This window comes from Mytilus trossulus, chromosome 10 (genome assembly GCF_036588685.1).
Source record: "Mytilus trossulus isolate FHL-02 chromosome 10, PNRI_Mtr1.1.1.hap1, whole genome shotgun sequence".
In the NCBI taxonomy this organism is placed as follows: domain Eukaryota; kingdom Metazoa; phylum Mollusca; class Bivalvia; order Mytilida; family Mytilidae; genus Mytilus; species Mytilus trossulus.
The window spans coordinates 58,996,603-59,024,381 of NC_086382.1; the positions used below are offsets into that span (position 1 = coordinate 58,996,603).

The 27,779-nt window shown below is 31.1% G+C and overlaps 1 protein-coding gene across 3 annotated transcripts; it reads right to left on the minus strand.

Moving 5' to 3' along the window:
• Nucleotides 1–979: 979 nt before the first annotated feature.
• LOC134688275 (exportin-4-like) lies at nt 980–25,863 on the minus strand. 3 transcript variants are annotated; one of them, XM_063548822.1, is made up of 26 exons: nt 25,806–25,863; nt 22,704–22,809; nt 22,188–22,329; nt 21,506–21,647; nt 20,726–20,842; nt 20,136–20,292; nt 19,704–19,813; nt 18,953–19,110; nt 18,488–18,662; nt 17,740–17,916; nt 17,003–17,142; nt 16,567–16,709; nt 15,862–16,042; nt 14,989–15,148; nt 14,403–14,453; nt 12,764–12,933; nt 10,899–11,073; nt 8,600–8,804; nt 7,960–8,048; nt 7,331–7,397; nt 6,082–6,204; nt 4,974–5,074; nt 4,238–4,368; nt 3,548–3,665; nt 2,526–2,618; nt 980–1,923 (listed from the first exon to the last, which is right to left on the minus strand). In XM_063548822.1, exons 1-26 carry the CDS (start codon nt 25,854–25,856, stop codon nt 1,726–1,728), a joined length of 3,480 nt encoding a protein of 1,159 aa, XP_063404892.1. In that variant the 5' UTR covers nt 25,857–25,863; the 3' UTR covers nt 980–1,725. The 3 variants fall into 3 exon arrangements, with proteins under 3 accessions (XP_063404892.1, XP_063404893.1, XP_063404894.1); XM_063548823.1 differs by lacking the exon at nt 14,403–14,453; XM_063548824.1 differs by lacking the exons at nt 21,506–21,647; nt 22,188–22,329; nt 22,704–22,809; nt 25,806–25,863 and adding an exon at nt 21,175–21,196.
• Nucleotides 25,864–27,779: the final 1,916 nt, after the last annotated feature.

The following is a 27,779-nucleotide window of genomic DNA, read 5'->3' on the forward strand; positions in this document are numbered from 1 at the left end:
GGATTTGACCTACCATTTTAAGAGAGTAAATGCCACTTTTTAAGGTTTTTGAAGCATTTTTACCGTTTTTGCATTGTTTCCATGGTAACGGTAGACATTTTCGAAATTCCAACGCCAGATTTCACATCTACCAATGTTGCTCATCATTACTGTGAAGTTTCATAAAATTTGGAGCATTTTGATATTTTGGAAATTTTTGGTGTAGTTTCCATGGCAACATAGTAGTTCCAATGAGTGCCAAAAATCATCCAAAAGAAGTATATAGTGGGCACCTACAATGTATCAAAATATAATGATTCTAAGTATAAGCATCTCCAAATAATTAACCAAAACCAAAAAGTGGAATTTTTCACATTTGTTCCGTTTCCATGGTAACGGCAGCCATTTTTAATGGTCTTCAGACCCACTGCAACCCGAAATTTTTTGTTCCTCATTATAGTTTACTATAATCAAGAGTCAGGTTTCATTGTCTCCAAAAAAGCTGCCGGACAAAAATCATTGGAAGAATAAGAATAATAATAACAAAGAAACGGAGGAATAACAATATGTCACCCGACATTGTCGATCGGGTGACATAATAATAAGACAAAAAGAAACGAACAATAACAATATGTCACCCCAACTCCGTTGAGGGTGCCATAATAACAAAGAAACGGAGGAATAACAATATGTCACCCGACATCGTCGATCGGGCACCCGACATTGTCGATCGGGTGACATAATAACAAAGAAACATAAGAAAAGCAATATGTCACCCGACATTGTCGATCGGGTGACATAATAACAAAGAAACGGAGGAATAACAATATGTCACCCGACATTGTCGATCGGGTGACATAATTAAGTTAACAGACCTGGCAATAGACTGACGACAAGAGAATGTAAAAACTCACATGAATATAGCCAGAAAAGCTAATAGGAATGCCAAATTGAACATGTGTAAAATAATTAAGCTATAGTTATATAATTTTTTGTAGTATCTTTATTTCATAGTTCAACAGATTTGGTGCATAAATCAGCATGGTTTTTATTTATTTCCATACTGTTATAAAACTAAAAGCATACAACAAATAACAATGTATAAAGGTCAACAAATTCTTTAAGCATATCATAAATAAAGAAGAAATGAAGACTCAAATTGCTGTACAAATGGTTTTAAAACAAGATAATCTCAGCATAAAAGCTACACTGCATGAAAAATATCAATATATGCCTGTTTCTGAATCATTTAAAAGTATCTGAGTAATTTGTTTTTATTGCTTGCAGTAAGTGATAATGTAATTTATCATGAAGACAGCAGTATTCAGTTTATTGTGCGTTACATCTTAAGATTTTGAAAGAATTATTACTTTGTGTGCATAAATGTCTAATATCAAAATTTTAATTCATTCACTATATATATGTTTATTATGACATGAAATATGTGTGAAATTACTTTTGCATTTATTTCTGGCAAGTAGGATGAAAGGTTTAACCTTTTAACACATACTAAGTCTAGCAATAATAAGTTCATCAAACATTCTCCAACACCTGACACTTGTGTTTAAGGACACATATCAGTAGAACTATTCTATCAAAGAATACAGTAACCAATCATTAAAAGCTTCTGATTTTTTACTCTGCTGTTACCATCCTCTTACATATAAGATAGTCTAATTCAATCACAGATACAGACGTGCATTGATCATAAACTCATAAAGATTTTTGTGAAAGGGTTGGAAATCTTTACTTGACACATAGAAACCCTCGAACATTGATCATGAATTCATTAAAACTTTCCATAAATTTGAGTCTACTTTCTCTGTTAACTGTCATATTCAAAGTGGGAGGAGTTAGTTTATTAAATGCCTCTAACATGCGTTGTTTGTATGCTGGTTCCCTCTGACCTTCTAATAAATAGTTCACATACTCTCTGTATTCATTCTAAAAAATAAAAAAAATATATACACTTAATATAAGTTTTACTTTTGTTAGTCTCTATGGCCATGTGTTCAGTACGTCCCAAAATTGGTGTCCCTTCTCTAACTTTAGTTTGCCTCAACATAATGTTATGAAACTTATACACAATGTCTATTACCACAAAGCAAAGGTCAGAATTTGAATTTGGTGGTGTCACTTTTACCATTCTAGAGTTATGCCCCTTTACAAATGGAAAAAAAATGCTGAATTTTTCTTTCCCGTTCTCTATCTTCAGTTTGCCTTAACCAAATGTTATGAAAATTATGCACAATGCTTAATACCACATAACATAGATCAAGCTTGAATTTTGTTGGTGTCAATTTTACTGTTCTAGGGCTATGCCCCTTTACAAATGGAAAAATTATTGAATACTTCGTTTCCTTCCTTGTTAAGCTTGCCTCAACTAAATGTGTTGAAACATTTACACAGTGCTTATTACCACAAAACTCAGTTCAAGTACAAATTTGGGTAGCGTCACTCTTACAGTTCTTAAGTTATGACTCTTTATAATGTTAAATGATAGGGGGGGCATCATTCTAAATTTATTTCAATTATAATATACCCACCTGATAACAACAAATTAAACAAAACAAACAAGAACTGGCAGAATCTAACAACTCCATGTTAAATGTTTCTATCAGTAACATGCTGAACACAAACTGAAATTTACAAAAAAACGAATGTATAAAATGTTAAGGTTAATAATATGTTAAAGTTAGAAAACAAATCATCTTAATATATAGCCTTAATAAATCATTAATGACAAAAATAAATATCCCTAATCTTCGATAATTTCTGTTAATTTTATTCATTTTTTAAAAAATAAGGGACAATCTAGAGCTTGACATATTCAGAGGCTGATTAAAGGGGATGGGGGATGGGGGCCAGCCCCCCCCCCTTTTTTTGGAAAAATATAAGTTGCTTATATAGGGAATTACTGAAGCATCACTGGAGCGCCCCCACTCCCTTAGGCAGTCAGTGGGCCCCCACTTCTGAAAATTTCTAGATCCGCCAGCGATATTGTTAGGATAACTGTCTATAGTTACAGACTTTTTGGAGACCATGAAATGTCTTTTGGTTGTGTTGTTAGGTTACTGTCTGAATGTTGTATACTACACATCTATAATTATTTGTATCCATAAAACTATTCTTTTTAAAAGTAAAGTGTATTTTACACAAATAAATTCTACTATTAAAAAAAAAAAAATGAGATTGCAACTGGATAGACCACACCTTGAGTAAGTCTAAACATAACATTTGTTACTTAATTATATTGAAGCATTTGTTTACATATGTCCAAAATCAGAAACCTGATGTTCAGTTGTTGTCATTGATGTGGTTCAAAAGTGTTTATCGTTTTTATATAGATAAGACTATTCATTTTCCTGTTTGAATGGTTTTACACTATAGTCATTTGTGGGGCCCTTTATATCTTTCTGTTCTGTGTCAGCCAAGGCTCTTAGCTGAAACCTTACTTTGACCAATGATTGTTTACTTTTTACAAATTGTGACTTGGATGGAGAGTTGTCTCATTGGCATTCATACCACATCTTCTTACATCTATGAAGAACAACAATATATTTCTTACCTTCATAAAAGGACAAATTGACTGGTACATCTTTGATCCCTGCAGATTATTTTGACAGATATGCATGGTTAACGATGAGAGGATCTCCAGACATAAAGATGTGGTATCACTACCATATCTATATAGGTTAAGGAATATAAATATCTCAGTCTGTCTAACCATAATTGCCAGATTGGAATTTAAGGATGTCAGAACTTCCAATTGTAGGATGCTACCAGACGAAAGTCTGTCTGAGCAGTAAATGTTATTATAATTTTTTTTTTCTTGTTTACAAAAAAACTAGAACTTAAAAAGAATGGATGTCAAAAATGGTTCTTTTTTGGTTATAATCTTAACATAGTGTGGGTTAACAGGAATTGAAACAAATAAAATAGTAGTATCTTTAATACTTTGACAAAATACACATCATTTCAAAATTTTCAATGATATGTATATGTTGTATTGAACGTGCATTCCAGCTAACTGTTGTAGGGATAAAAACAGGGTAAACACATTGTAGTAAAAAAAAAATATAGATGAAAGCTTATCAAAATAATATATCAAAAGACAGCTGTTATGAAAAAAAAACTTCTCATAAACTATCAAGAATTGAAATTATTGACATCTCAAGATGGCTGCTATAAAATTCATTCTAAATAGACAAAAATTATACAAGACAATTTAACAATTTAATGATTTAGAAGAGGATACGATGACAATCCTAATTCTACGGATGATGTCAATGCCTTGAGTAAATCATCCGGTAAATGTACAAACTTTTCTGCATCACTTTCTGCCAACAATGATACTAATTTAAAATACTGTGTACACAGGTTTGGAAACTGTAATATAAGAAATACATGTACCATGTAAAATAAGTTTTGCAATTTTAAGAATCATACAAGAATATTCAATACAATAACATAAACATCCAAATTAAGTTAAATTGATGCAGATTTGTCTTAAAGGATGTACTTAGGTGAGTTTTTGGAATTTGTTTCAGATGTTCGAACTTCTTGGTGTTTTTTCATACGATACAAGGTAAAATATTTTGCCCAATAACACCCATGTATCTTTTCATGTAAGACTTTTAAGATAGCTCATAAAAGGTCATTTAGCAAAATTTAAGCAGATTCTTGATTTTCTTTCTTTTGATTTAAGACCCAAATAATAACAATGCAAATATAAGGTAAAAGTTCCATACTTTTAATATAAAATAGACTTAACTTTCTTGGTTTTTATAAAGATTAGATCCTTGTTTTCGTCATTCGTATGGTTTTACACTGGTAATTTTTGGGACCCTTTATAGCTTACTGTTCTGGGTGAGCCAAGGCTCTGTGTTGAAGACAGAACTTTAACTTTTACAAGTTGTGACTTGATGGAGAGTCGTCTCATCGGCACTCATACCACATCTTCTTATATCTATTAAATTCAATTTCTTTCAAACCTTTAAGAGATCAGCATTCATCAATGGAATGATAGTATGTAGACCATATAATGCTACATCAGCAGCTTTCACATGGTCTCCTTCTGGGTTTATATTCTCATCTGTAAATGGAAACATAGACATTAAACAACTGTTGATCATATCTAAATAAGTTGATCAATTTGCTATATTTAAGAGTCCTATATCTTATTGACAATACATTGTGTAGTTACTTGGTTGTTTTTTGTTTCTGATCTACAGTATTGGTAAAAAAAATTGTACAGTATTACTATAAATATATTACTGTTTGATTGTTGATGTTTAACAACATTTTCAGCACTTCTACGCTATATCATGGTGGTCAGTTTTTATTGATTGATGAAGTTGAAATGCCCTGAGAGAACCTTCAGTTGGAAAACTAAAAATCGTAGTCAATTAAGATTGAGAGTTAAGATGCACCTACACCAGTGTTAACAGGCTAATAATACAGTAGTTAGACTACTCAGTCACCAAGGTCACACAATGATACAGTAGTTAAACTACTCAGTCACCAAGGTCACACAATAATACAGTAGTTAAACTACTCAGTCACCAAGGTCACACAATAATACAGTAGTTAGACTACTCAGTCACCAAGGTCACACAATAATACAGTAGTTAGACTACTCAGTCACCAAGGTCACACAATGATACAGTAGTTAAACTACTCAGTCACCAAGGTCACACAATGATACAGTAGTTAGACTACTCAGTCACCAAGGTCACACAATGATACAGTAGTTAGACTACTCAGTCACCAAGGTCACACAATGATACAGTAGTTAAACTACTCAGTCACCAAGGTCACACAATGATACAGTAGTTAGACTACTCAGTCACCAAGGTCACACAATGATACAGTAGTTAAACTACTCAGTCACCAAGGTCACACAATGATACAGTAGTTAGACTACTCAGTCACCAAGGTCACACAATGATACAGTAGTTAAACTACTCAGTCACCAAGGTCACAACATATATATATATACTAGTATATCATCATCAATAATCAATGAAAAATACTACACATCAAAATTAAATAATCATGTCTACTTGTCTATATTTTCATATTGCTATAAACTATACATACTATCTTCTCCAAAATCAATAAAATCCTTGGACAACAGATTGGTGAGTAATTCCATCACAATGAGTATATCATTATATTTATCTTCCTGGTCTTCATCATATCTATTGCTCAAAACATGTTTACCTGGAAATAAAAACAACCACTCATGAAATTCAATTGAAGAGCTTGTGTGTTTTTCATAGATAAATAACGAATTTACTTATTTAAAAAATTAATACTGTCCAGGCAGACATGTACACCTTACATTCATTCCATAAACCAAATATGGTTGACCTATTGCGTATTGTGCTTGAAAAATAGACAAAAACACAAAAACTAAACATTGACCAAAAAACCACAAAAATGAGGTCAAGGTCAGATCAAACCTACCTGAATGACATGATGATGAACCCATTACAATCATTTCATACATAAAAGTTATTTTAGTTTTAAGTGTTACAGTTGCTTATAACAGGGTTTCAGCTGGCAGTCGACATTTTTCGCATTTCGCGAAAAAATAATAATCGTGGCGATTAAAATTTGTCATTGGCGAAAGAATTTGACGAAAGAAATATAAATAAGGATTTATTTTCAGCCATCTTGTTTATTTACTTTTTAGGGTTTCTCTGACTTTACCAATCAGACCATACTCGGAATACACCTTGAACCTTGAACCTTGAGGTGGCGAAAAAAAAAATTGACCCAGGGGAAACCCTGCTTATAATATTTGAGAAATGAACCTAATCATGTAACTTAAACCTTGATCTGACACTGATCAATGAAATGAGGTTTAGGTCAGTTGAACTCTGTCCAACAGACTTGTAAAGGTTGCAAGCAACCCATATAACAAATAAAGTTATCCTTTTACATGTACTCATAAAAAGTATGAAATTCACATACAAAATATTATTTTTTTTTCAAGCACTTGCTGAACCATGAAAATGAAGTCAATGACAATAGACATATGATTGAGAGAAACTTGTATCATAAGGTACATGTATCTGCATACAATTATATTAAGCACACAGGTCTTCTACTTTCTGAAATATAAAGTTTTATACAAGTAGTTTACGCTACCAGCCCAGATAGTAATTTTGTCTCGAATACTGCAACTTTGGTAACAGGAGAGACAAAAAACCTTAGAAGTAAAATATGTTCATTCATTCGTTACACCTGCTGTAAAATATATATAAATACATGAGTAACATACAGGTAATAAGTGTAGGCACTTTTCACAAAATAAAATGCTTGAAGAACGTAAGATACTCACCTTTAATATTATTGGAATAGGTTTCTATCACAGATAAACTTAGTTCATATAACTTCCTGGACTTGGCCTGAAAATAGGTAATAATTAAAAAAAATCTTCAAATGTTAAAAGAAGGACATATTTCCAGAAAAGATTTGCTATAGCATACAAAAAATTCAAGGATTGTTCGGATAATTAATATTGTACTAATGAAAAAGCTTCAAACAACTAAATTTCAATGCGTTGAAATAATTTATTGAAGCCAAAGATTTTTTGGAATTGGCCTGGGTTGGACATTCTTATTTTACCCTGAGTGTTTGCTGTTACTGTACTTTTAATTTATAAGTGTTGTTTTAAACAGTGTAGGTGGAAATTGTCATAATAAAAGTTTTGTATACAAACAGGAGTATCAAAATATGGCAAAACTTTGCCATGTAACATATCTGTTACTTACAAATTTCTGGATGAACTAAAATTAAACTATATCTGTAAATATATAGATAGAAATTTGTGAAGTTCAGCTAATTTCAAAAATTCTACATGCATTGCAGAACTTGATGGCAACTTTGTCCAATACTAAAGTGCTTACTGACCGATTACAATTTAGGGGAAGGTGGTAGATTGTTGAGTTGAGATGATATAATACAAACCTCTCCCAAGAAACATAACTGTTTCTGTATAACTTCAGAATAAAGTTCTAACACTAATGGCACTACATCTTCATAATTATGATATATATCTGTAATATAAATATAACATTGACAACATAATTCAATCATACATATATACTCTTAAAATTTAAACATTAGTGTTATATCTGAAAGGGAATGATAAGGAAGGTTGGATATTTTCTGTTGTGTTTTTTTTGTTCTATTCTCACCATATTGTTTCTGTGGAACACATTTTCTTTTGATTGAGGAAAAACTCTTATTTTCATTGCTTTTCACTTTAATAGTTTTGCTCAAGTCTGCATACATGCCTAAAGGAATTTTGTACCTCAGTGAAGTTGTCATAGGTAAAAAAAATATTCTACACTAAATGACAATTTATAAAAAAGAAGATGTGGTATCATTGCCAATGAGACAACTATTCACAAAAGACCAAAATGACATTAACAACTATAGGTCACCGTACAGTCTTGAACAATAAGCAAAGCCCATACCGCATAGTCAGCTATAAAAGGCCTTGATAAGACAATGTAAAACAATTCATATGAGAAAACTTACGGCCTTATTTATGTAAAAAAAAAATATGACTAGTTCATCTATAAAACTACATGTATAATCTTACCTAAAATTTTAACACATTCTTGTAATAACGGATGTAGGAAATCAAATATTCTGTTCAGATTATCTACCCTTGTTCCTAATGCTACACCACGTACAGATTCTAATAAGTCAATCACTTGTGTTTTCACTCCTCCTGTACAGTACAGTTTTGAAAAGTTCTCTTGACGCACTATTTTATAAAATCTGTCATGTAATGATCCCAATATCTAAAATATATATATAATATAACAGAAAGCATGTGTTTCAAATATTAAGTTACATACACTCATTTTACTAAGCAAAACTATGCAGTTTACCTATTTCGATACTTTTTATGACTTTGAGTTAACCAGACTTTGCTCTTGAATTTAAAATACACATACTTAGAAGCAGCAGATACAAGTCTTTCCTTAGACATAAGTAGGTATTGAACCAGGGCTTCCAAAACGGTCATATATTCCGGTCATTTGTATAATGTCTGGTAAAAGTGCGGCTGGGCAAAGCATGAAATGGTCATCTACTCTTTCGTTTTCAAGGCTTTTTCGGTCATTTTAACATAATTCAAGATCTTTTTGACTTAACCTTTTGCCTTTAACATCCACACATTTCCGGTCATAAAAGTGACATAATAATAAATTACTATCAAAACAACCCCTACTTCAATACTTTCTAATTTTAATCAAGGCTAATAAGTTTTGGACAGCTGAAATCTACCTGTTCAGGTGACAGGTAAACTATTTTCAGTACCGGACATTGTAAAAATTATCAGTCTATTCACAATTATTTTCTTACATTTCAGCAGTTTGATTTCGTAAAAAAGATTGAAATTATAAGAAATTAGTTTATCCACATGAATTGATGAAAAAATTTAAAAGGTTTTAAATGAAAACTCATCAGAACTACGTTGTATGAACTAGAACACTGTGCGCATGTGCACAGGTGGGAAATTTAATTATGCAACCTACATTTCTTCAAAAATGCAAAAATTATCATCTATGATACCTGTATCTATCGTTAATTTCAAGTATTTTGTTGAAGAAATAACGTGGAAAGAGCTTCTTCGCTCAGTCGTGGTTTGAAGCGTACACGGATTTTATGTATCTGTTTATGGTCCATGTTTTACCATTGTCAAGTCAACATCCGGTTTAGGAAAATGTGATTTTAAAAACGAAAGTAAAGTTTTTGACAATGTCATTTTGCACAAATAAAGAGTCTAAGGCAGATATGAGCACACTGATGTGCACACTATGAATGATGCACTGTCAGTTTAACAGTTTACATTTGAACATCAAATTCATATCAAAGTAAAGTTTAAAAAAAAAAATTTTCTAATCTAATGTCAATCATTGGAATGGCCAACTGATTACCATAATTGCCTTTTGTGACTATGTTTTAAGGGATTAAAATCGGGATCAGATAAAAAATGTTCGGCTGGCTCAAATATTTTTTGGAAGCCCTTGATTGAACTCACAACCCCTGGCACATAAGGAACTAGAACACTGAGGAGGTTCCTTAATATATAAAATCATATTTTGTTTTGAGGTGTAACACCACTAATTCAGGCCCGGCCAGAAAGCACATACCAGAAAGTAGTACATATTTAACACAAAATAGTTCCTACGCACGAGTGTAACTTTCAAAATATGTAGAATATTTAGGTATTTTTGGTATCAAATGAAAGCTGAAGGACTGGTGATCATTGTAGAACACTTTTGGACTTTTAGTTTTGAATATTAAAAGAACTGCAACAAATTTTAAAAAGAGGGTACATTTTGTCTGTTTATCAGATCTGAAGTACCTGTTTTGGTACATCTGAACTTCCGGGAACCAGTTCTTTCTTATATGCCATGCAAGGTATGTTGATTTTTTCAGTACAAGACACCATAAAGTGTTGCTTTGAAATGCAATGATTGCCACTTTATTTGAACTTAAAATAAAAGAGGTGTGCCTTTTTGAAACGGAGGAATTTAACATAGAAAGCAATGGGACCATGCACTATTAGTGGTGTACTTCCTTGAATGACTGATTGATTTTTAGTTGGTGGGTGCATGTGATTGACAACACTTTCAACAATATTGGCTGGGTTTTTTTCTTTGGTGGCAGAAGCTGGAGTTGCCAGAGAAAACCACCAAGCTTCTGGAGAAATACTGAGAGTTGTAGTTAATTAAGATTTTAGCCTATTGTAACTGCCACATGAGGGGTTCAAACTCCTCAGTGGTGAGAGGCTAGTGATAGAGTAGTTTACACTACTTAGACCACCTGTTTGTTTTATCTTAGTTTTTTTACTTTTAACCTTTTTTGTCATCAATTTAATAACTTACACAATTCCAATATTGTTCTTTCCATGTTTCATCTTTGACACCAGATCCAGCCAATACTAAAGCTCTTAGCAAACATCTACGGCTTTGAGATGGAAGACAGTTGTAAGGAGGCTGGTGATTGGCTTCCTCTTTAGCTAATGTCCATAGATGTTCACACTTTGTTACATATTCAGCTCTGTAAAATAAACTGGAGTATATAGTAACAAACATCTTGTTTCCCTTCAGAACCTTCATCCAATATATCAATTATTTAACTCAACTTGATTATAAATTTGACCCAAACAAAAATAGAAGTTAGAATAACTGAAAATTCAATTAACATACTGTAAAACAACTTATTTTCACGGATACTTTATTTCGCGTTTTATCCTTTCTAGTCAATTTTGCAGCTATTTATTGTTGCAATTTTTCTAATTAACTTGATGTACTTTAAGGATGTACTTAGGTGAGGTTTTGGAATTTGTGTCAAATGTTCGGACTCCTTGGTGTTTTTCCTTACAATACAATGTAAAATATTTTGCCCCTTAACACCCATTTATTTTTTCATATAAGACTTAATAGCTCATGAAAGGTCATTTACCAAAATTTTAGAAGATTCTTAATTTTCTTTCTTTTGTTTTGAGACCTAATAATACCAATGCAAATATAAGGTATAAGTCTGAGTCAGTCTTTTCCCGCCATATTTTAAATATCAAATAACCTCGAAAGGTCCATCACCTATCAATATTTTTAGCTTATTTTTATCCTAAATGGATGCTCTAACAGCTTATAGTATCAATTTTAACTTCTGAATTTATTAATTTTCACCTAAGCTTACCTAAGTACATCCTTAATAAGGATAGATACAAGTTTAAAATAATGGTTGCGATTTATCGATTTATATCGCATTATTTTTCTAAATGCGAAAATAAATCGCTGACCAAAATAAGTTAGTTTAAAGTAATTATCTTGAAAGTTTCTTTTCCTAACAGTTATCTAACTTGTTCTTATAAATGTGATGTTTAAAATATTTTTTTTGCAAATTAGAACCTTGTAGTAATGACGTATTTTTTTGGTCTTAATGTAAGGAAGTGTCTTACTATCAATTGCTGTAAATTCAGAAATTATTGTGTGCATTTATTATTGCGATTTTGTCATTTTAGACTTAAGGGGGCTCCTTGGTATAAATGATTTTTTTTTCTAATATAGGATTTCGCTATATTTTTTCATAAATGAACTTTATCATATACTTAAAAGAAAAATGAAATAAAAAAAATGGGGTCACCGTTCATTTAAGCTAAAATCTGCCTCTGGAAGAAGCATACATTTTTGTTAATGTCCTTTTTTTCTATTGAACTAATAGGAGAAAAAGAGGAAATATCGAAATAAAAATAAAACCTAATATAAGAAATTGCTTAAATTTTACAATTGTTTAGTTTATGTACAGCTTATTTGAAAAACAATAATAAAAAATATAGGTCACCGATGAGTTAAAAAAGATATTTCAAATTTAAGGCCAAAAAAATGGCATTTTTGCACCAAAGGGAGATAATTTGGAGCTTTTTAAATTTTTAAAGTCATCTGGGGCCAAACCAAATAATTTTTTGGGGTTGTTTTTTGTACCATATCATAAAGTAACAACTAATATAGTAATAAATAAAATTTGTAATGAAAAAATAAAGGTTTAATTCTTTGCTAAAATTTTTGTACCCACGAGCCACCTTAAATGCTATTTTAATTTTTTCGATTTTCATCAAAATCATGTTAAATTTAAGTAAAATATTTCAAAATGTGAGTTTATATTATTGTGTTTACAACTCTGTAGCATTTTTTGCAATAGTTTCTGAATTTACAGTACCCTTATCTGCTTTACACAACAGACTTACTTTGATTTGTTTTCCACCAGAGAAACCAGCAGGTCAAGGGAATCCTGTAAAACATTGTCTTCTGATGTCCAGGCTTTTAAATTATACATAATACAATTAAAAAGGAATGATATCACCCACTGAGCACCATCAGCATCTCGACCAAAAGAAGACAGGAGGGCATGACTGACCTAAAAATAGACATTTAATTTAATTCACTTACTGTCAATTCAGAAATTATTGCAAGTTTTATTTATTAATGCAAATAATGCAATTGAGTGAGTGCACTGCAATTAAACAAACATTATACATGTATACACTTCAATTAATTTTAAACAGTTTGAACCTTGAATTTGGAAAAAGGACTACATCATGTACAAAAATAGCTGAACATATTTTTAATGAAATAGAAATTTACAGGTATTACAATAGTTATCAGGGGAAAAAATCAAAACTATACAAAATATGAATATGACAGCCTTCAATTTGGCAAAAGTTATTGGCAATCCATATAACAGCTATTATTCTAACATTGTGGTGGGATTGTTGCTTAATTAATTGCTGATTTATAAAAGACACCAGACAGAATCTATAATTTATAATTTTCCCAGTATTAGTTTCCATGTTTGTAATGCTATCATATAAATTATCACATCATTTGTGGCTCTATTCTGTTGTTTGATTACTTGTTAATCACACATCTGATATTCATTATATATATTATCATTGTTTCATTCAGAGCAAAATAAATAATTTCAGTATGGCAGAACTAGTACTTTTACAGACATGCATGTATTCATCTATTACTACACTACCAACAGTAACAATGTTTCACATTTATAATACATGTACTTTGAAAAATACCAATACTTAATGAGAAGTTTGAATATATTTATTATATAATTACACATGATTGCTGGATGTAGATTGATTGTCACATGATTGTCACATGTTCAGTGTGATAAATATGCATGATTCATTCATGGGGATTGCATGCTTATCATGTCTGGCACATATACTTATGTATTTATGAAATAATACAGTGTGGTAATGATACAAAAATTACAATAGTCCATACCCTAAGATGTTAATACGTTAACACAAATTCTAAAAAATGTTTAAATATTTGGTATTTAAAGTATAAGAATGGTCTTGCAAAATCATTTTTTTTAATTTAATCAGGATGTAGTTGTATTCAGGAAAGTTTGGCTTTAATTTTCATACATTTATCTACATTTATCTTTGGTTTTGATTGTTATAAAGACAGAGCAGTAATCATTCATCGAAAACAAATTGTCAAAAGATAACTAGTCTTGCTATTTTTCATCCTGTCTGAGGGTTTGCAGTTATTTCTTTATATTTCAGTATCCTAAAAATAGTAGTTATTTTGATATTATTCACTTATGACACTATCCCATACTTTAGTGCTCATCTCTATGTTGCATAAAATATCATCAATTTTCAGTGAAACCAACAAAAATACACTGTAGGAGAGGTACTTACAATGCAGATAGTTAGACAACAGCTTGCTCTTCAAAATTTGCCAGCTAAGGGTATATTTCAGAACTTTTTGTGCAAGTTATAATAACATGTGATTCACTTCAACCAACCATGTTAAGTTATGCATGCGAAGAATCCAACAAATTACATGCCATCTTACCCACTGCTCCTGACTATCTGACATTGATTTACTTGTTAAATTAGAGGGTACCTGGTATTTAATTAAAGATAAACTGTATACCATATGCTATCAAATCATTCAGATTGCTTTCTGTTCAGTTTTAAAAAGAAAAACTTCCATGTCAAATACAAAAATTACACTCTAAAAGTTATGAGAAAATGAAAGACAAAGGCCCAAGTATTAACAGTAGTAGATAGATTTAATGAAAAAATAATAATAATACTTTTGAACAGCTGACTTGATTAGATGTATTAATTTTTTAACCTCAAAATTCCTAAAGTAATTTAATAATTCAAATTTTGGTTTGTATTACTTTGAGATCTTCAATGAAGTAGAAAATAAACACTCCTTATATATATTCAGGAAATAATTCTGCAAGAGGGTTAAAATTTCATTCTTATGTCATTTCCTCATTTTGTTTTTTTTATCATCTGTCTAAGTGATGATTTGACTAAGAGCATTTAGACTCTGTGCAGGATGTCAAACAACTAACTAACAAAGCTTTTATAGAAATCTGTATGAATACTTATTACTATTGTAGAATCTAAGTTTATACCATCCTTACATGTGCATAGTAATTTTCATCTGGCAGTAGATATGACCTTGACCATCGATGTAAGAACCACATGGTTGTACTGATTAGCTGTGGACTTATATATCCCGTCAGTTTGGCATCCACAGCTCGTCTTTCTACTTCACATAAACGGAATACACCTGACACTAACCTGGAAAGATTATGGTCATTATTTTCAAAAAAATAACCATTGTTAAAACAAAGAATGTCCATCTCTGATGAAATATATAAATCTAAATAAAACAACTATATACTTCTCACCTACTGATCTAATGCTTGTTAAATTTACGGAAAATACTTGATTGAATTTCAAATTTTTGAAAATCTCTTGAAAATTTATCAATCACTTCACAAAAAATTGAGAGAAAAAAATTAAACTTGAAAAAATGATTTAATCATATTGGACATGGATTAGTGAAATAGACTATAGTAAGAGATCTAATGTTATAAATTTAATTTATTATTTTTTTTATTTCATTTGTTAAAAACATTTTTTTTAAAAAGGCCCTTAAAATCATTCATCAATATGGTAATTTTTCTAGTATGATTTCAAATTGGGCGTTGATTTGATGAACTTACCTAACTACATCATCTGTATGTTGTTCTGCTCCAGGTATGGACTCTATAGGAACTTACCTAACTACATCATCTGTATGTTGTTCTGCTCCAGGTATGGAATCTTTGGAAACTTACCTAACTACACCATCTGTATGTTGTTCTGCTCCAGGTATGAAATCTAGAGGAACTTACCTAACTACATCATCTGTATGTTGTTCTGCTCCAGGTATGGAATCTTTGGAAACTTACCTAACTACACCATCTGTATGTTGTTCTGCTCCAGGTATGAAATCTAGAGGAACTTACCTAACTACACCATCTGTATGTTGTTCTGCTCCAGGTATGGAATCTATCCTTTCATTAGGAGAAGACAGAACTTTGAGTGTGGTATCTATGTTCACATCTTTTGATGTTGAGATGGTGAACTCCATAATATCTGGAGGAATCATGGGAGTTTCTCCTTCAGATTCTATTGTTAGTACATTAGCTGTAAATAGAATTAATAAAACCTTGATACTATTTAAAGTTGATTCTGCTTGTAATGAAGATCAGATATTTTCTCAGTTCTATACATCTAAATCAGAAGGTTCTATTTAGTTTTCTAGCCATAATTTGTTCTAGGCTTAGTATGGTCAGTGTATAAGATTTAACAATGATATGAGCATGATGAAAAGCTGGCAGTCTATGCAGAAATCTTTTTTTTTAAATGTTTTTTTTTGGTACATCAATAAAATAAATTCCATAAAATGATATAAAACACAAATAGATGAAATAATTTGTAAGTGCTATATTCCAACTATATGGATGTATGACTATTTGATATATATAAAACTTCAAAAGTATGTTGGTTCTGATGAGATACTCTAAGTCCCTCCCTAACAAATTATATCCAGTTTAGAATGGAATGGCCTTAAGGAGGTCAAAGACTATGTTCTTAAATATTTGATATGTTGGAAAGACTATTGAATTTTCATGAATAAACTTTCATGTAGATTGGTAAAAGAGACATACTAGCAACAAGAATAATCCAATGAAGATCTTCATATAAAACTGTCAGATAAGATGTATCCATAGAAACATCATGGCCTTCAGCAGCAAATTGTTGTAATCTTTGTAATTGGCCATGTAATCGGGAAATCCTATCTTCTAATATCCTGTAATAAAATAAAGTTTGCTATTATATATGTAAACAGGTAAACAGGAAATTTTATTTTCTACAACTTATATATTCTGAAATAATGACATGTTTGTTTATTGCTGTTGCTATACAATCAGAAAATATATATTTCTGACAATATGTTAAAGTGGCTTATAAATACCATCTATTATCTTGTTAAATTGTAAGTTTTTGGTATGGTACCAATGAATAAGAAACTTACTTCGATAGTAATGGTATACTGTGGTATGGTACCATTCTAGCCAAGGTACTAATGAATAAGTGACTTACTTCGATAGTAATGGTATACTGTGGTATGGTACCATTCTAGCCAAGGTACCAATACAACACAACACATCACCAAATCTTTCTCTGTCGTCCTCCTCAATCTCATCTACATCACTATCCTCCAAGGCAGCATCCATTCCATTCTGTAATCACAGATATTAAAAAGATTATTGATGATTCTTCAAACAAGCTATGATCTCATTCAAGGGGTGTTGGTGTTTGGTGTTTGAATGCTACTTTTAAGCCCAACCTTTGGGCTATTTCTTGGCAACTAGTTTTATTTGGTGGAGGAAGCTAGAGTGCCAGGAGAAAACCACTGATAGTCAATTAAGATTGGAGTCAAGTGCACTCACACAAGAGGGTTCAACTTCACAACCTCAGAGTTGACTTGCTAGTGATTTCAGATGAGATGTTGCAGACAAACATCACTGAGTTTGAATGACCAATAGTAATATGTTTATGGCTATTTTCCTAGGCAATGTCAATGACATGGTATTGTACATTCTCCTTTCACTCAAATAACAAGATATAAAAATCTATAACTAAAAACTTTTAGAAAAATAGCATAATGTTGTGTCCTCTTATACCCATCTCACAATAATTCACAAACATGGATTTTTTTTTATCAAAATTTGCCTTTTCTTTGTCTTGATTTTTATAATGGCATAATCCTATTAATTTTAGGTATCATTAGCTTTTTTTTGCTCTAGATTTGTCTTAAATCATGTACTGGTACATACCTGAGTCCTAGTGCCCTCTGGACCACTGATATGACACTGTATGTATGTGTTGAACACTTCTATAGCCTTAGGTTTCAGAGAATCAACACTTATATCCTTCATTTTGTTGACTAACTCCATCCAGGATTCCAGCATGTATTCATAAGCTTCCATATAAACAGTGTCATCCTTGTGCAACTAAAAAATAAAATAAAAATTTTGTACCAATGAACAATTTGATATACTGTTGTTGAGTAAGTATTTCTTCATGCAGTGGAAGAATTTTTTAAACACAATAAAATGGAAAACTTGCTGTATTTTATGTTAAATCAATGTTGGAGACCAAGCAAAAACTTTTAATAAAATATCATTATCAAAGCCTGAGTTGTGATTAGTTTTTCAGTATGTTGTATGTCTTGTTACATGTTTAACACCATTTCCAATTTCATATACTGTGGATTCACTATTTTTTGTTAGTCACCAATATTTACGGCTTTCATTGGAAAGGTGAACAACAAGTTTATATGATCACCTAAGTGCAAATTTTTTATTTGGTTGTATACAGACTATAGCAAAACCATTATATCAAATATTGAAAAAAAATGATTTTTTCCTCAATCCATGGGAATCGGTAACATTCAAAATACGTGAATGCTACTAAAATTCTTCCTTTATTTGAAGGTAATCAGAAATCTAACTAAAAACTTCTACTTTCAAAATTTGGATAGAACCTACAAATTTGATTTTAAAAAGTGCTATTTAAACTTACTGCCTCCTCCATTGTAGCCGATCTTCCCATTGTACATGTCTGATGTGTTAGATTGTGCAGAAAACTTTCCATCATTTCAGATGGTATACTCATAAAGGTTGCAGCAGAGAAAGTATTGACCACATTCTTAAATGTGTTTGCTATTCCTAGGTTTTCAAAATCCTGTAGTTCAATACTGAAATACAACAATACACATGAAATACAACAATACACATGAAATACAACAATACACATGAAATACAACTTAAATTTATTCACAACTTGCATAGACTCATGACCATTAGATCTTGACACAGTATTGTTGACAATTATATGTTAAATTTCTAAGATATCTTATGGTCATCAGTGTTTTTGGACTATTTTCTCATTGCAGTATACCAAATCCTCCATAAGAAATCTCCATTTTTTTCGTATTTCATTTTTATTCAAATATTTTTTTTAAATCTAAATGAAATTTAATTTTACCTGGCTAACATTGGAAGAAATGCTCCAAGGAGAAAAGCTAAATACTGGCACTTAGATTTGTCATCAGGAAAAACAGGTCCATTCAATGAAGCTAACTGAGATATACATTGTAAACAATGATTAGCCATATCTGAATTGTAACGGACTCTCTTATATATCTGAAACAAAAGTTGCTTAAATTTTATTTTGTGTTGCAATGAAAAAATCAACACTTTCGAATTGATTTTAAATTTTTCCATTGTTATGAAAGTTTGGTGAATTTGTATGTCTTGAAATCAGTGTGCCTTTTTATCATGTATCACTAAGTTGTAAACATCACTGAAGTTCTAATTCCAGTTACAAACATGTTAATATACAAACTAATAAAATGTAATAATATCTATTCATCAGACCTTAATACACTTTTGTATATAGTCAGAGAACCAATAATTTTAACATTAAGAAATAAATAAATCATCGATAGATATAATTAGTTTTACGCAATGTAAAATCCAAAGAACTTTCATAGGCATGCTAATATTTCATTTTTTCCTAACAGCACCATGTAATCAAATTATAGAATACTAAAAACAAGACTTTTTAACCAACATACCCAGAGAATTTTTTGGTGGCACAATAAAAACTTTCTGAAAAAGATATTTGACTTAGACCCACAATTCTTAATTCTTATCTAGAAAAGCAATCTTTGAATTGATTGAGAAAGTTTGTTATTAGCCAATCAGATTGCTTTGGGATATATTAATGTACTAACCTTAAAGAATAATTCTACCACAGATTTATCCAACAGAGTATCCCTCCAATTCTCATTGGGTTTCAGAGGTACATTCTGGTTCATCTCAAAAGAACCAATATGTCTTCGGACTATTGAAATTAAGTTAAATAAAATAAAATTGTCATGTCTATAATAACTATATGTATAAAAATTAATAAGTAAATTCTATCATCTATGAAAATATAGAAAGCCATGGCTCTGCTGACAAAACTAATCTCACAACTAAAACATATTATTAGTTAAAGACTTAATAATATATCATGTTAATAATTTTCCAGAACGATAAATGGGCTGTTTTCCTGTTACAAAAACTCTTTTTACCATTGTAGTTTTTGGCATATTTTTCAATAGAATGTAAGTAATATCAAAAATAATCCTAACTACTGTTCTTTTCTTCAAATTAAAGGATACAGACTTTGGGAGTGAATTCCCAACACAATACATGTTCTGATATTGATAATAGTCGGTTTAGTACTGCAGTTGCCTCCCTTGTTATAGGTTCTGGTTGTCTCTCAAGTTCATTCATCACTTGTAAAGCAAACTGGAAAACTCTTTTCAAGTCCTTCTCCTGAAATTTAGTTAAATAATAAATTTCAACTAATATTCTTAAATAATTTTTTTTTACATAACATTAGCAAATATGTAGATATTTCTTTGAATTAAAATAAAAATTATACTGATGATATCGGATATAAAAAATAAAATAAGGGAGACATAAGGAATCAAAATCAGACTTCATTAGGTTGATGTGATCTATTGTACTGTGTTGTATTATGGTCAATTCATTTTATCCTTTATTATGTCTTCTTTTTAGTTCTCATTTTAAATATTGCAAAACATGAAAAAAATGACCACCAATAAATAAATATTACTAAAAGATTGTCATTTGTTTAAATCTATTATTTCAGTACACTTCTGCCACATCATCTTTTTAGTACAACATTTGTAGGAAGCTGAAGCATATTAAAATATCAGGATTCCAACTTTATTATTATCATTACCTCAAATGCTCTTTTGCACTTGGCATGAAATTCCCATGTGAAACCCACACTACTGGTCCTACTGGAGCTAGAGTACTCATTAAGTAAAGCTGTCAACATAGAACAAGCAACCAGTTGCTGAAAAGAAAATGCTTTTGTAAAAATTCATAATATTCTAATGAAATCTCGGTCATAAAAAAGGTTAGATAAATCTCCTCCACTATATGACAACTTCGAACAAGGCACTGATTATTTTTACATATTGTCACATGAATAATCTTGATAAAAAACTTCTTGTATTTTGAGTTGTCATATTGATTCCTTTTGATTATACCAACAATTCACATTGCACATAATTCCATTAGTCAGTCAAATGGCATAGTATTGTATAATTGACACTGTCTGTGTGACTGGCCATAGTAACATTGCCACTAGCCAACAGATTTGTTACCTCTAGTCACACAACTCACCATAGTTACATTACCACTAGCCACTAGAGTGGTGACCTCTAGTCACATGACTCACCATAGTTATATTACCACTATCCACTATATTTGGTGACCTCTAGTCACTTGTCTCACCATAGTTACATTGCCACTAGCCACTACGGTGGTGATCTCTAGCCACATGACTCACCATAGTTACATTACCACTAGCCACTCAATTGGTGACCACTAATCACATGACTCGCAATAGGTATATTACCACTATTCACCAGATTAGTGACATCTAGTCACATGACTCACCATAGTAACATTACCCCTAGTCACTAGATTGGTGACCCTTAGTCACATGACTTACCATAGTAACATTACCACTAGCCACCAGATTAGTGACATCTTGGAAGAGACTGTCACAGCTAGCTCCTTTAATGTCTATAGTTCCTCTCTTTAGTATGACAGCCACTGTCTGTAAAATCTGTTCTCTAGCATAACTTTGTAATCTGTAATTAAACGCTATTCATTTAAACTTGGTTTGCTACATTCTTTTGACATTTAATATAAACATGGACACTTTGTAGTCAAATGAGACTGCTCTTCAATGTTATATTGATATTATTGATTGGAAAACATTTTTTCTGTTTTGTTTTGAAATGCATAACAGCATATAAACCCATGTATTTTATAGACTTTTCATTTTTAATTTCTTACAATGTTATTCATACAGATTAATTGCCTTGAGCTGACCATGTAATGACAATCCTTATTAGTATATATAATATTTTAAAAGTTAAGTATTGTACATTTAGGTATGAATATATAAATATCTTAGTCAAGGTTTTCTAAAAAAAAATCCTGAATTAAATATGCAGTGTAAACTCTGATAATACTTATAATTTTTAGTAATATTGCACAAAAAAACAGTTAACATATTATTAATTAAAATGTGAGTGTCATTTTGCAAATGGCTGTTGGCCATGAGTTAAATTTGCGCATGATAAAAACCCAGAACTTTCTCCAAGAAGATAGTTTATAAGTCTTACGAAATATGTTGTGTAATAAAATGTAACAGAAATGAACGTAGAGCCTCAATATCAGTAGCCTCCAGTAATGCCCATTCTCTAATCACACTTTCCTTGATTGTAGTTGCTGCTTGGAACAGGACATAGTCACATTTACTGTTTTCTATAAAACAAATAACAGAATATTAACATAACATCACTTGTTTATTCAGATATCAATTATCTATAGTACTCTGTCAATGCAAAATAATTAGAAGAGGACATATTAAGAATAAGTGATTTCTAAAAATAGATAATGGAAAATTAACAAAACATTAGTGCATCAAAACTTTTAATTACTCCGGTTCAAATTAAGCAAAGTGAGAGTTTTTTATGAATCTGATTGTCAAAAAGATTAGATTGAAATATGTATGTTTGCATGTATGGACAGTCAAGTCAAAAACATTTTTAGACACACTTTTCAGCTGTATATGCAGACAGACAACAATTGATACTGAATTTGGATTTCATCTGTACATATCTTATAACATGACTTACCTAAAATATACTTGCATATATTGTATGGCAACTTAGTTTTCCTGAATTCCAGTATTACATGCTCTGCTGCAATTCTCTGTTCTGGTGTTACAATATTTGGTGCTGCCTTTAAAATAAATCATGGCTGTAATTAATAAAGATTCCATAAGGCTTATCAAAATATCAAATCATAAATATACCAAGAAATTTGTTTCCATTGCAAACATATAAAAATTGCAGTTTTTATCCAAAACAATCATAGGTTTGAACGATGTTTTCATTTAAGACTTGTTTATATTTTTTTGGTTTGGGTTTGTATTATATTAGCCAAATAAAAATGTTTTCTCTCAATATTATTTTAACATGCTAGATATTGAACTTGTGTTGTATTCCTCTGTTGGTCAGAATTGTAAAATCGTGAACATGGCAAATGATTTTTCAACTGCATTGAGGTTCTTAAACAGAATAAGAATAAAAGCATGGCTGATTGACAAAGTTCAATGATGCAGTACTACAATGAAGATAATAAATAGTAGTTTATTCACTTATTTATTGACATTACACTTGCTGTAACATAATTTTATTTAGGTATTCAATTCAATTACCAAACCATTTAAAGTATAATGTACTGTTCATTATTTTTCACATGGACCCCCCTCCCCAAAACATCAACATGAGGAATCACTTAAATGAGGGACTACCCTTAATCAAGGGGTCATTTTACTCTTGTATAAAATAAAAAAGAAAAATGTAGATTTATTAAGTTATAAATGGGAAATTCTGACATTATATTTGGAACAGCTTTTCTAAATGAAGGATCCAATTATTGTGAAGAAGAAAGAAGATATAAGACCAAGAACATATCAAAATTCTTGGACATGTGTTGACCATATTATACCAGATAGATCATAAGATGTATAGTTCTTTGGAAAAAGTTTCTTCAAATAATATGAATGTGTGCTCATTTGAATTTAAAAAGTGTTTTTTAATGTCCTAACATTGAGGGGGAATCCCTAGATGTTGTTCCCAACCTGATAAAGGTCCTTCCTTGTGTATAATTTTAAATTGGAAAATTCAACAACTATTTAGTATCCTGATACATGAAAATAGTTCCTGGTCTTATAGCTACATGTTCATATTTTCTGCTGATATAATAACTAGAATCATGCAAATAAACTTAAGAAAAAGGCATGTTATCTCTTCTTACAAACATGACACTTTTACTAGACCACAATACAGCACGCGCAAAATAATCGTCGCAAAGAATTGTAACCTTTGAAATTGTTGTCGCGCACTAAAACCCCCATGGGCATGTTCAAAAGTTGGCAGGTATGGATGCACAATAATCCACTGCATGTGGGTATGGGCAAATCTGCATTGCATATAATATACATGTTCTTGTAGCTTTTTCTGGAATTATCATAAATAAATACAATTTTCATCAGACTGTCAGCAAAAAATCAACATTTAATTATCCAGATCATAAAACAGCAAAAATTATCAGAAATCTAAGATCCGGATATTATTTAAAAAATTACCTTAACAAAATCAATCAAAATATTGACCCCAAGTGTGATTGTGGTCAATTAGAAACTGTGGAACATTATTTACTATTTTGTGAAAACTATGAAGAGGCAAGACAAAAACTTATATACATGAGATATACTTTAACACAGGATCGTTGCATATTGATTTAGAACTTTTATTGTCAATGGAAAAAACTAATGCGTTTGTTGGGTGACTTTATTTGCGAGTCGCGCCGTTTTGATTAATGAAATATTATTTTATTTATTTTTCAAAAATATCTCTTTTCCTCTTAATTAATAAATGTATATTTTTAATTTTTGTCAAAATATGTTAAGCACAGTTGCAATTGCCACCTAAAAGTATATATTTTAAAGTACAAGTGAGGTGTTTACCAGAGTGGAATATATACCAGCTATAAACAAAGCTTGCAAAGTTAGTAAACAAAAATTCTGGGAGTGGAAATGTGACGGGCGTCCATTAAATTAAAATCCTGGAAAGAAATTGTAAAACGAACAGTAAATAGTTATTGGGATAACAAACTGAAGTTAGAAGCTGCATCTAAATCCTCTCTGAAATATGTAGATATTGACCGTCTTTCAATTGGTAAGACACACCTGATATGGAGTAGTTCTGGACAAAACACTCATGCTATAACAAAAGCCTCTATAAAATGTAGGATGCTACTTGGAGTGTATACTTTACAAGCAAATAGACACAAGTTCAACCAATAGGAAGTAGAACCGACATGTCCGCTCTGTAAGCAAGGTCCTAAAGACAGAACTCACTTTTTAGTTCAATACCAGCATCTTACTTTTATTAGACAACCCTTTATAGATGCCCTAAGCAAAGCTATCGAGGAAATGTCACCGGGATTAAACCAACAAATAACATCAGAACTAACTCAGCTTACACAGATCATACTGGATTGTTCGTCTAGTCACCTAGTGCTACCTCAATTTTACAATACTTGAATAGACTGGAATGTATTAGTAGAGGATTATGTTATGCACTCCATATTGCAGGTAGTACCGCTCTGGACATTCACTACAAGTAATGTGCTTAAATTACTTGCCTGCATTTCATTGACATTTATCATAACTTTAAAATTATTGAGTGATTGAAACACAGTAGAAACCAACCCCCTCTTAGTGTATATAGACTTCTTTTTAGTTTTGTAGTAATTGTGGGACAGTGCATATATATATGTAGTGCTGAGTATTCAACACTACAGTTCTCCAAACAGTGGAGGAAAGATACACAACAACAACACGCGAGATTTCAATAATTACAAGGAAGACAATCCAGTGTCAACAGCGACACCTACAGAATACAGAATAAATAAGACATAATCCTAACTTTCTAATTTAATTTTTTTTTCAAATAATTCAATCTTCACAAAAACCTTTAGACCTTACAATCTGGAAAATTAGCTTTTCATAAAAAAATATTTTCATTCATAGTTTTGAAATAATTTCATGAATAAACTGGAGGCTTTTTTACTGGCTTGGGCCGTAGGGCTTGCTGTAAAAGGAGAAGATTGAAATATGAAACCATGTTGAATATATTGTAAGAGAAAATATTCCTCAGTATGAGTACCAAAACAATTTGACTAGCATGTTCCAATTCTAGAGTGATTTTTTCCGCCATGCTGAAACGGAAACGGAAGGAACAAAGTAATATTTACCCCAAACGGTTAAGATGAGATAAATTCCGGAAAATATGACTTTTTCTAAGAGAGATATATAAAAAATCTAAAGTATGATTTTTTTCCAATCATTAATGAAAGTGAAATAATAAAATAGTAATTCGCTTTTAGCAGCTATAATGGTTCGATTTTGTCAAATTAAGCTAATAAACATTGATAATGAATTATTCACTTGCAAGTGAATAATTCAACTCATTATATCCGTATTCATATGAACTCTAAATCAACCCCGTAGAAAGAGACATAATAACGCATGCACTGTCCGTGTATAGTTATTTAAAGGAAAAGAATGTCAGCATTGAAAGTGAAACAAAGTGTTACGAATTTGCAGTTTGAGAAGGTTATAATAGTTTTATATTTTCCGATATCTCTATTACTTTCCCATATCATCCATTTATCGTTGAAAACTGTATCTAAAATCATCCCTTTATCCTTGGTTGCTATCAGACACTTTACCTGTACAGTTGTTACTAGGGTGCTCTCTTCGAGGTCCGCGTTAGAAGTATAAATAGTGGGTAGCAATCCAGTGAAAATTATACCGGATGAATTGTATAAAAAGGCTCTAAAAGCCTATTTTAAGTTATCTAAAGATTTTTTATCCTTGCATCCTTCAGTCAAAACAAGCATGCATGTTTTTGATCATACCATCAAACCCATCTTGCTATACAGCTGTGAGATATGGGGTGCCTTTAATCCTATGTCGTCTAAATATAGAAATGGAATTTTTTCTTTGACCATATTTATTCTAAATTACCTGCTGAAAAACTTCATACTAAATTCTGTAAATTTATTCTTGGAGCTCAAAAAAAAGCACCAATTTTGCAGTATTAACTGAGTTGGGAAGACTACCAATATATTTTAACATGATTAAAGCAATGACTAAATACTATTACAGATTAGAAAAGTCAGACACTAACTTTCCATTGTTATATAATGCATTTATAGAATCAAAGAAATTGTATGAGTCAAAGAAACCATCATGGTATATGTCATCTGAAAAACTTCTTTCACTGATTAATAATTATCAAATATCCTCAGACATGGCTAAACCAATTGACAACAGAAAACTAAGAATTGCCATGTTAAAAGATTGGGAAAAGAATCTCAAAACTCACTCAGAAGGAAAACTTTGCACATATGTTACGTTTAAAGCAAATTTTGGTTGTGAAAAATATCTTGATATTGTTAAAAAATTTGAAGATAGACGGAGTCTAACAAGATTTCGCATATCTGCTCACCATTTACTTATAGAGAGAGGTAGATATAGTAATACTCCACGACACAATAGAATATGTAAGAGATGTTGTAGTAATGAGGTCGAAGATGAAACACATTTTCTTTTCAACTGTGATAGTTTATCAGATCAAAGGAAAGACATGATAACAATGATAAATAATTGCTGCAAGAATTTTCAATATCTTGACCCTAAACAAAAACTGATATGGTTAATGAATAATGAAGATGAGAATTTATTATCAGAATTATGCATGTTCATTAAGAAATATGAAAAGTTTTAATGGGATTTATTTCCCTCTACTACTTGTAATTTGAACTTTATATTTTCTCCATAGTGAGTTCTAGAGCACCGTCCCTTGATGAATATTGTCCAGTAGCAATGTTAACCCTTGCTATTGTGCATTAGTCATGAGGAGAATCACTATTGGAGTAATCTCGTGTATCTGTAGCTAGTTCTGAAGGATCCCCCTTGATGACCTTTGCATTGTTGTGATGAAGTCCCTCACTACTGTGCACTGGTCATGAGGAGAACTACTGCAGATTGAGATACTATATTCCCGGTTCTATTTTTGCAATTTTTTTAGTTTCCGTATTTTAAAATAAACTTAATATCATATCCTTTTAATATT